The 10,961-nt window shown below is 67.3% G+C and overlaps 1 protein-coding gene across 1 annotated transcript; it reads left to right on the forward strand.

Annotated features, from left to right (window-relative positions):
• Positions 1–263: 263 nt before the first annotated feature.
• Positions 264–10,199, forward strand: CLIP3 (CAP-Gly domain containing linker protein 3). Its single transcript, XM_064439755.1, has 14 exons — positions 264–322; positions 1,271–1,412; positions 2,121–2,260; positions 2,563–2,656; positions 3,338–3,499; positions 4,291–4,409; positions 5,436–5,672; positions 6,046–6,181; positions 6,472–6,594; positions 7,341–7,469; positions 8,168–8,291; positions 8,490–8,554; positions 9,118–9,190; positions 9,304–10,199. The coding sequence occupies exons 1-14, from the start codon at positions 278–280 to the stop codon at positions 9,356–9,358; spliced, it is 1,644 nt and encodes a 547-aa protein (XP_064295825.1). The 5' UTR covers positions 264–277; the 3' UTR covers positions 9,359–10,199.
• Positions 10,200–10,961: the final 762 nt, after the last annotated feature.

The following is a 10,961-nucleotide window of genomic DNA, read 5'->3' on the forward strand; positions in this document are numbered from 1 at the left end:
CATCAGCCCCTATAGCCCCAATAGCCCCTACAGCTGCTCTGCAGCCCCTATAGCCGCTCATCAGCCCTGATAGCCCCTACAGCTGCTCTGCAGCCCCTATAGCCGCTCATCAGCCCCTATAGCCCCGATAGCCCCTACAGCTGCTCTGCAGCCCCTATAGCCCCTATAGCCCGGTGCCAGCCCCCGCTGCCCCCGATGGTCGCCCCTATAGGCTCCGCCTCCGCAGGCCCCGCCCCGCAGCCCCCCGTCGCCCCCCACCCCCCCGGGCGGCCCGCGCATGCGCGCTGCGCCCAGCCCATCCCGCCGGCCGCGTCCCCAGCAGGTACCGGGCGGGGGGGGGAGGCGGGGGGGGGGCGCCGGGACCCCCGGGACCCCCCGGCCCAACCCCAGCCCGCCCCCGTCCCCAGCGCGGCCCCAAGCCCCGGCCTGTCCCCAGCGCCCGCCCCCCACCCCATCCCGGTACCCCCATCCCGGTACCCCCATCCCGGTACCCCCCGTACCCCCCACCCCCCGGTACCCCACCCCCGGTACCCCCATCCCGGTACCCCCCCTGGCCCCTCCCCCACCCCCGGTACCCGGCTCCCCCAGCCCCATCCGCATCCTGGTACCTCGGGCCCATCCGCATCCCAGGGCCCCCATCCCAGTACTCCCACCCTCATCGCAGTATCCCAACCCCATCCCGATCCCCATCCCAGTCCCCTCACCTCCCTTCCAGTCCCTCCCCCCCCCATCCCAGTCCCCCACTCCCATCCCAGCAACCCCATCCCCATCCCAGTATCCCATCTCAGCCTCCCTCCGATCCCAGTACCCCCATCCCAGTATCCTGCTCCCATCCCAGTACCCTGCTCCCATCCCAGTATCCTGCTCCCATCCCAGTCCACATCCAGTCCCCATCCCAATACCCCCATCCCAGTATCCTGTCCCAGTACCCCTATCCCCATCCCAGTATCCCCATCCCAGTACCTGCATTCCCATCCCGGTATCCTGTCCCAGTATCCCATCCCAGTCCACCCCATCCCAGTATCCCGCTCCTATCCTGGTCCCCATCCCAGTATCCCATCCCAGTACCCCCACCCCCATCCTGGTCCCCATCCCAGTATCCCCATCTCCATCCCAGTACCCCATCCCAGTGCCCCCATCCCAGTGCCCCCATCCCAGTATCCCCACACCAGTCCCCCCCATCCCGGTCCCCCCATCCCCCCACCCCCCATGGCGGGGGGATGATGGGTGTTGTCACCCCCAAAATCCACCCCCCTGCCCCTCCCCCCAGGCCACCGCCATGACGAAGGAGCGTGGGGGGGACCCGGCGGGGGGAGGGGCGCCGCCCCCCGACCCCCCCAGCCCCGCCGTGGAGCGACGCAAGAAGCCGGTGGTGCACCCCGCCGCCCCTGCCCCCCTGCCCAAGGACTACGGTGAGACACCCCCCCCAACCCCAGCGCAGGGGTCCCCAGGCTCTGGGAGGGGCCCCAAGTGGGGATTCTCTGATGGATGATATGGGGTTGAGCAATGTAGGGGATATGACACCACACCCGCCCAGGACAGGAACCCTCTGCAGGGAACAGGGGAACCCCATGGGGACAGGACATTCCCCGTCCCCCCAAAAAAAGATTGGAGGGGGGTTGCAGGGAGGGACCCCAAGTGGGGATTCTCTGATGGCTGATATGGGGTTGAGCAATGTGGGGGACCTGACACCCCCTGCCTCCCATCTGGGGACAGGGACCCTCCACAGGGAACGGGGGACCCCACAGGGACAGAGATGCCCCCCCAGACAGGCACGTGAATAGGGAGGGTCCCAAGTGGGAATTCTGGGGATACTCTGGTGGATGCTATGGGGTTGTGCACTGCTGGGTGCCCCCCACTTTGTGGACAGTGACACACACACACCCCTCCATGGGACCAGTCCCTCCCCATGGGGACAGCGACACACACCCCCTTTGTCACAGAGACTATGCCCCTGGCAAGGGACCCCCATGAGCTGAACTCTGGAACACCAAGTGGGGGTTCTCTGGTGGCTGATATGGGGTTGTGCTCTGCGGGGTGCCCCCCCCATGCCCCTGCCCAGTGTCCCACCCTGTCCCGCTGTGTCCCCCCGATGTGTCACGCCCCGTGTCACCCTCCAGCCTTCACCTTTTTTGACCCGAACGACGCGGCGTGCCGGGAGATCCTGCTGGACCCTCGCACCACCGTACCCCAGCTCTTCGCCATCCTGCGCCAGTGGGTGCCCCAAGTGCAGCACAATGTTGATGTCATCGGAAATGAGGTGGGGGGGGTCCAGGGTGCTGGGGGGGGGGCGGGGCTGGGGGGTCAGGGTGCTGGGAGAACCGTGGGGTGGGGGGAAAGGAATGAGGGGTGCCATGGTGGGGGGATAACTGGGAGCACTGGAAGGGGGATGGAGGAGGCCCGAGAGCCTGAGGGAGGGTACTGGGAGCACTGGGACACGATCTGGGGAGGTCTGGGAGCGCTAGGGAGGGTACTGGGAGCACTGGGAGGGGAACTGGGGAGGTCCAGGAGCTCTAGGAGGTCACTGGGAGTACTGGGGGTGTGACTGGTGTGACTGGGCAGATCCTGCGCCGCGGGTGCCACGTGAACGACCGGGACGGACTGACGGACATGACGCTGCTGCACTACGCCTGCAAGGCCGGCGCCCATGGCGTGGGTGGGTGGCACGGGGTCCCCAGTCCCCCCGTCCCAGTGTCCCCAGTCCTGGTGTCCCCACATCCCCGGTATCCCCAGTAGCCCCAATCCCAGTGTCCCCATGGCCCCAGTGTCCCCACGGCCCCAGTACCTCGAGTCCTGGTGTCCCCATGTCCCCAATGTCTGCACATCCCCAGTATCCCCAGTCCTGGTGTCTCCACGGCCCCAGTGTCCTCAAGTCTCAGTGCCCCCCCAACACCAGCAACCCCCCCCAGCCCTGTCCTCACACCAGGTGCCCCGAGGGTGACGTCCCCATCCCCGCATTGGGGTGACGTCCCTGTCCCCATGCCAGGGTCCCCAGGTAACGTCCCCATCCCCACACTGGCTGTCCCGGGTGACGTCCCCGTCCCCACACCAGCTGTCCCAGGGTGCTGTCCCCGTCCCCACACCGGCTGTCCCAGGGTGACATCCCTGTCCCCATGCCAGCCATCCCGGGGTGACATCCTCATCCTCATGCCAGGGTCCCGGGTGAGGTCCCTGTCCTCATGGTGGGGTCCCCGGGTGACGTCCCCGTCCCCACACTGTATGCTCCGGGTGACGTCCCCGTCCCAACGCTGGCTGTCCCAGGGTGATGTCCCCGTCCCCACGTGGGGTCCCCGGGTGACGTCCCCGTCCCCACGGCGCTGTCCCCTCACCCCCGCAGGGGACCCGGCGGCGGCCGTGCGCCTCTCGACGCGGCTGCTGGCGCTGGGGGGGGACGTGACGCTGCGCAGCCGCTGGACCCACATGAACGCCCTCCATTACGCCGCCTACTTCGACGTCCCAGAGCTCATCCGCACCCTCCTGCGAGCGGCCGCCCCCCGAGGTGAGGGGCACCCCAACACCACCACCGGCGGGGTGGGGGACACTGGGGTCCCTGGGGAAGGACATTGGGGTCCCTGTGGTGCAGGACACTGGAGTCCCCTGGGAAAAGGACAGTGGGGTCCCCTGGGGATGGACACTGGGGTCCCCAGAGGTGCAGGACACTGGGGTGTCCTGGGGGAAGGACATTGGGGTCCCCTGGGGGATAGACATTGGGGTCCCTGTGGTGCAGGATATTGGGGTCCCTGGCGATAGACATTGGGGTCCCCTGGGGAAGGACATTGGGGTCCCAGGGGTGAAGACACTGGGGTCCCCTGGGGATGGACACTGGAGTCCCCAGTTGAAGAATATTGGGGTCACCTGGGGAAGGACATTGGGATCCTCTGGGATGAACAACATTGGGGTGCCCTGGGGGATAGACACTGGGGACCCTGGGGTGCAGGACACTGGTGTTCCCGGGGGATGGACACTGGGATCCCCAGGGGTTCAGGACACTGGGGTCCCCAGAGGTGCAAGACACTAGGGTCCTCTGGGGGATGAACATTGGGGTCCCCTGGGGATGGACAGTGGGGTCCCCCAGGGTGCAGGGTATTGGGGTCCCCTGGGGATGGACAGTGGGGTCCCCCAGGGTGTAGGGTATTGGGGTGCCCTGGAGATGGACATTGGGGTCCCCTGGGGCAGGACACTGGGGTCCCCAGTGGGGATCAGGCCCAGGGTGTGGTGTGGGCGGGGCAGGGCGGGGCCAGTAGGGCAGCGTGGGGCAGGGCATGCCTCAGTTTCCCCCTCCCCCCCCAGTGCTGCACTCGACCTGCAGCGACTTCAGCCACGGGACGGCCCTGCACATCGCTGCCTCCAACCTCTGCCTGGGGGCCGTGCGCTGCCTGCTGGAGCACGGGGCCGACCCCGCCCTCCGGGTACCCGGCCACTGGCGGCACTGGCGGGGACTGGGGGGGACTGGGGAGTCAGGGCTGGAATGGGGGATTGAGGGGGATTGTGGGGGTTGAGGGACTGGGGGTGCTGGCGGGGGATTGGGGGGGGTGGGGGGCACTAGGGGAGGGTGGGCTGTTGGGGGGATTGGGGTGTTGGGGAGATAGAGGGGTGTTGGCGGGATTGAGGGGTGTTGGGGGGGTTGGAGGGATTGGGGTACTGGGAGATGTTGGGGGATTGGGGTGCTGTGGGGATTGGGGGGATTGAGGGCTGTATGGGGAGATTGGGGTATTGGGGAGATAGGGGTACTGGGTGATATTGGGGGGACTGGGGTGCTGGGGGTGTTGGGAGGTGTTGGGGGGATTGGGGTTATGGGGGGTGTTGGGGGATTTGGGTACTTGGGGGGAGATATGGGTACTGGGTGATATTGGGGTGCTGGGGGTGTTGGGGGGATTGAGAGGTGTTGGGATTGGGGGATTGGGGTGCTGGGTGTGATTAAGGGGTGTTGGGGGGATTGAGGGGTGTTGGGGGAATTGGGGTACGGGGGTATCGGGGTATTGGGGAGATAAGGGTACTGGGCAATACTGGGGGGTTGGGGTGCTGGGTGGTGTCGGGAGGGATTGGGGGATTTTGGGGGGTGTTTGGGGTATGGGGGTACTGGTGGGCACTGGGGTACCGGGTACTAGGGAATTGGGGGGTACTGAGGGGTGTCAGGGCTATTGGGAGGGGTTGAGGAACCTTGGGGGTACAGGGAGGGATTGGGGGCGCTGAGGGATATTGGGGTTTCAGTGCCAGAGGGGGTACGGAGGGGTTGTGGAGGGGCATGGGGGTACAGAGGGGTGTCGGCGTACGGAGGGGTGTCAGGGTACAGAAGGGCATGGGGGTACATGGGGATGCTGGGATTATTGTGGGCATCGTTTTACTGGGGGGCTTGAAGGGGCATTGTGAGGACCCCCAGGGGTGTCAGGGTACCCCCAAGCCCGACACCCCATTCTTTCACACACCCCCCCCAGAACAGCAAGGGTCAGGTGGCGGCCGAGGTCGTGCCGGACCCCACGGACATGGCGCTGGACAAGGCGGAGGCGGCGCTGGCGGCGCGGGAGCTGCGGCGGCTGCTGCTGGACGCGGTTCCCCTCAGCTGCAGCCTCCCCCGCGTCACCCTGCCCAACTACGACAACCTGCCCGGCAACCTCATGCTGCTCTGCCTCGGCCTCCAGCTGGGCGACCGCGTCCGCGTCGACGGCGGGAAGGTTGGGGGGCACGCGGAGGGGCGGGAGGGGGACGCACGTGGCACCCCGGCGGCACCCGGCGGGGCGCGGGCAGCACCTGACCAGCCACAGGCTGCTTTGCGAGGGGATGCAGGCATTTGATGGGGGCTACTGGGCATCAAAAGAGGGGTTTGGGGTGAATAATGGAGTTTTGGGGTGCATGGAGCAGTTTTGGGGTGCAGAAATAGTTTTGGGGGGTGTTGGGGTCTCCCAAGGGTGCAGGGGCCTAGCAGCACCCAGCCCCAGTACCTGTGGGACACCTTCCACCTGGGTGGGCAGGGGGTGATGGGGACTTTGGGGTGCAGGGGGAGGATTTTGGGGTGCAGGGGCCACCCATGTGTGTTTGCCCCCCCAGGTGGGGACCCTGCGCTTCTGTGGCACCACGGCCTTCGCCAGCGGCCAGTGGGCGGGGGTGGAGCTGGATGAGCCCGAGGGCAAGAACGACGGCAGCGTGGGGGGGGTCCGCTACTTCATCTGCCCCCCCAAACAGGGTAAGGACCCCCCATAACCCCTGCGACCCCCGGGGGGGGGGCATGGCCCGGACACCTGGGTCCCTCAGAGGCACCCCCAGATGCCTGGGTCCCGCATGGCAGGGTGGGGGGGGCACCCCAATCCCTGGGGTGGGGGGATCACCCTGGGGAGGGGGGGGGCATGGCTGCCTGCGAACCTTTTTTGGGGCAGGGCGCGGGCTCAGTTGGTCTGCTGCCCCCCTGGGGTGTAGTGGGCCGTACTGGGTGGTATTGGGCTACACTGGTCTGTACTGGGCCGTACTGGTTTGCAGGTGTCTTCGCTTCCGTCTCAAAGATCTCCAAGGCGGAGGAGCAGCCCCCGGTGCCGTCGCCCCCACCCAGCCCCCCGGGACCTCCGACCCGAGCACCCCACAAGGCCCGCAAGGACAAGAGAGGTACAGCCGGACCCTGGGTGCCCCCCTGGATGCTGGGGTCCCCCCCGGACCCCTGGGTGCCCCACCAGATCCCCTGCCGTGTCCCGTGTTCCCCCCGCAGGTCGCTCAGCTTATCCCCTTTGCTCTGCCCTTCCCTTTGGCTCCGCCCCGCCGTGTGCTCATTGGAGGAGAGCAGGGGGCCTCGGGATTGGCTGGCTGGGTGGGATTGGGGAGGGAGGGTATTGGGAAACCCCGCCCACCCATGGTAGGGGGTGAGGGAGGAGCTGGGGGTGGGGCCTGGCAGGGTGGGGTGAAAGGGGGAGGAGCTGTGCCAGGTGGGTGGGGCTGGCCAGGGTGGGTCATGGGAGGGGGTGTGTCCCACCTGGCTCCACCCCTGCCAGGGGTTGGGGTCAGGCAGTGGCGTGGCTGTGACTGGGAGGGGAATGGGGTGGGGTCATGTGATGGGCGTGGCCCCATGACCCCACCCCTTTGCAGCCCCTGGAAGGAGGGGTGTGGCTGGGGCGGTGTAGGGGTGTGGCCATGTGATGGGTGTGGCCGGACTGACTCCACCCCTTTCAAGAGGTGGGGTTGGGCAGGGGCATGGCTATGACCAGGAGGGGAATGGGGTGGGGTCAGGCAGTGGGTGTGGCCCCCATGACCCCACCCCTTGGCACCCCCAGAAGGAGGGGTGGGGGGGGGGGCAGTGCTGGTGTAGGGGTGTGGCCCCGCGGTGGGCACGTCCCAGCTGACCCCGCCCTCCCGTGCAGCCCCCCGGAAGCGGGGCGGGGCGTGGCTGGACCGGGAGGGGCGCCGCGTGGCCCCGGGGGACGCGGTGCTGGTGGCCGGACAGCGCCCGGGGCGGGCCCGCTTCTACGGGCGCACCGACTTCGCCCCCGGTGAGGGACGCCCTGCGGGACACCGCCCCGCCGTGGGACCCCCCCTTCGGGAGCCCCCTGTGTGACCCCCCACCCCCTTGGGACAGCCCCCCCTTGGGAACTCCCTCCTAGGGGACCCCCCCGAAAAGCCCCTCCTTGGGACCCCACCATTGGGACCTTTCCTTTGGGGACCCCTAGGAGCACCCTCATGAGACTCCCTCTGCCATGGGGCCCCCCCTTGGGACCTCCCTCCCATGGGATCCCCCATGGGGACCCCCCCAAGAGCCCCCAAATGGGAACTCCCCTCCCTTGGGACCCCCTCCTACGGGATCCCCCATGGGGACCCCCCCAAGAGCCCCCAAATGGGAACTCCCCTCCCTTGGGACCCCCTCCTACGGGATCCCCCATGGGGACCCCCCCAAGAGCCCCCCAATGGGAACTCCCCTCCCTTGGGACCCCCTTCCATTGGACCCCTGGGACCCCCCCAAGAGCCCCCCATGAAACTCCCCTCCATAGGAAGCCCCTTGGGGACCCCCCCATCCCATAGGACCCCCCCCAAGCACCCCCCCTTTGGGAACCCCCCCTCTTGGGCCCCCCTATGAGCCCCACTGTGGGACACCTCCCCTTGGGCCCTCCCCCCACATGGGACCCCCCCCACCATGGGACCCCCCCGGCCCCCCACCGCTCCCCCCATCTCACACCCCCCCACACCCCCCCAGGGTACTGGTTCGGGGTGGAGCTGGACTCAGCCGGGGGGAAACACGACGGCTCCGTTTTCGGGGTGCGGTACTTCTCCTGCCCCCCCAAACATGGCGTCTTCGCCCCCCCCTCCCGCGTGCAGAGGTACGGGGGGGCAGGGAGGGGGCGTGGGGGGGACCCTGGGGGGGACGTGGGGGGTGACTTTGGGGGGATATTGAGGGGGGCGGACATGGGGGGCTTCGGGGGGATGTTGGGGGACACAGGGTGGGGAGGACTTTGGGGGATGGGGAGGGTGTCAGGCCTGGGCCCGCCCCCAGTGACATGCCCCTCCCCCTCCCGCAGGGTCGGGGGTCCCAGGGAGGAGCCAGGGGACGGTGGTCCCGAAAAGAAGGTCCAGCAGGTCACCGGTGCGTGCTGATTGGCTGGTGGGCAGGGCGGGATGCTCCTGATTGGCTGGAGGGCAGGGCACTGATGATTGGCTGGTGGGCAGGGTGGGGCACTCCTGATTGGCTGGTGGACAGGGTGGGGTGCTCCTGATTGGCTGGTGGGCAGGGTGAGGTGTTTGTGATTGGCTGGTGGCAGGGTGTTGTGCTGCTGATTGGTGGGAGGGTGGGATGGGGCCCTCCTGATTGGATGGTGGGCAGGGTGCTCCTGATTGGATGGTGGGCCAGGTGGGGTGCTCCTGATGGAGCAGCTGATTGGCCAGCAAACCAGCCCTCCCTATCCTAACTGGCTAGCAGGCCAGGCCACTGCTGATTGGCCAGCAGGCAGCACAGGCCTTTCCTGATTGTCCAGGTGGTGGGGAAATCCTCACGCTGATTGGCTGGCCAGCCTGGCTGCCATTTCCTCACCCCCTTTAATGGACAGGGGGCGGGGCTGTGATTCTGTGTGTGTCCCTGTGTCCCTCCCCATGTCACTCATGTCCCCCCCCCGTGTCCACCCCATAACCCACCCCCCCGTGTCCCTGCAGTGTCCCAGCCCAAGCGCAACTTCCCTGCGGTGCGGACCCCCAAGGACATCACCTCAGAGAGCTCCTTCTCCAGGTGGGGGAGGGGCGGGGTCACGGGGTGGGGGGAGGGGACATGGGGACACCCCGAGGTGTCCCTGTCCCCACCCCCGTCCCCCTCCACGCCCACGGTGACCCCTCTGTCCCCAGGTTACTCTTCTGCTGCTGGTTCCCCTGGATGCTGCGGGCCGAGATGCAGTCCTAACCCCTCCCCCCGCCTTGCTGACCCCTCCCCCGCCGTCCCTCCCCCACCCAGTGCCTTGGGCCCCTCCCCCCACCTGGGGAGACGTCATGTGAACCCCCCCGCCCCCTTCCCGACAACCCACCCCTCTCATTGTGCCGGGCTGTTCACTCTGGAACCTACTGATTACAGTGTGGGGAAGAGTTGAGGCCAGCTCCTCCCCCCAACCCCTGTTTTGGGATGTTCACCCTGGAACCTACTGATCGCTGTGACAGGGCGAGTTGATGCACCCCCCCCTTCTCCTTTCCCCCACCCCAGCCTTCTTTTTGGCTCTTCACTCTGGAACCTACTGATTACAGTGATGGGGGTTACTGCCAGCCCCCACCCAAGCCCCTCTGCCTCTCCCCCCACCCCCTGCCATTTTGGGTCGTTCACTCTGGAACCTACTGACTACAATTGGGGGAGGAAGGGGTTTATGCCAGGGACCATTCCCCAAACCTGTTCCTGAGCCATTAACTCTGGAAACTACTGATTATGCCCCAGCGTGAAGGTGGGAAACTGGTTTATACTGGGGGGGTGGATTCTCCAGTGGCTGATAGTGGGGTTGAGGACCACCCCACCTTCCTCCTGCCCCCCTCCAAAAAAGGGACCCAGGCATCTGGGAGGTGCAGAGGGGGAGGCCTGCCCCTCCCTGCCCCCGCAGTAGCAATAACGTCCCCTCCCTCCGTCCCCTCCCCTGTGATTGTGTGAGTGGCTTTAATGTCCCTTCCCCGCCCTGTGTCCCCCCCATCCCCCCCCCCCCCCACCGCATGGTCCCTCTGGACCCGCTTCTGCCACCAATAAACACCTTTGTACGTCCCATGTCTCTGGGGGCACCCCAAAACCGGGGATGTGGGGGGGCATGGGAGGACCCCAAAACTGGGGCCCCCCCCAAAGATGTGGAAGGACATGTGAGGGGAGGGGGGAGCCCAAAGCTGTGGGAGGACATGAGGGGGCATGGGGAGACCCTAAAGCTGGGGGAGGCAGGGGGGCACCCCAAAGATGATGGAGGGACATGGGGGGACCCCTAAAACTGGGGGAGGGGAGATGGGGAGACCCCAAAGTTGGGAGGGTGTGGGAGGCCCCCAAAGCTGGGGGGGTACAGGGGGGAGCCCTAAAGATGAGGGGGGGCTTCGGGAGACATCAAAGCTGGGGAAGATCCCAAAGCTGGGGGGCAGTGTGTGGGAGGGTGTGAGGACACTCCAAAGTTGGGGGGACATGGGGGGGGCCCCCAAAACCAGGAGAGGGCATGGGGGGACCCCGAAGCTGGGGGGGATATGGGGGAGGGTGTGTGTGGGACATAGGGAGCCCCCAAAGTTGGGGGGGACCTCAAAGATGGTGGGACCAGGGGGCCCGTGGGGTCCCTGGGAGGGCACTGGGATACGAGGGGACCCCACGGCTGGGGGGGTGGAGGGAGACCCCTTTTTGAGTGGGTTGGGACACGGGGACCCCCAAAACTGGGTCGGGGGGGAAGAAGCCCCCCTCCAGCGCCGCCATCTTGCCGCAGCGCGCGGCATTGTCGTCACACGCGCGACCGGAAGGGCGGTGCCCTCTTATTTCCGATGGACGGCCACGCCCCCACTGACTC

Source organism: Phalacrocorax carbo (assembly GCF_963921805.1).
Source record: "Phalacrocorax carbo chromosome 31 unlocalized genomic scaffold, bPhaCar2.1 SUPER_31_unloc_4, whole genome shotgun sequence".
Lineage (NCBI taxonomy): Eukaryota > Metazoa > Chordata > Aves > Suliformes > Phalacrocoracidae > Phalacrocorax > Phalacrocorax carbo.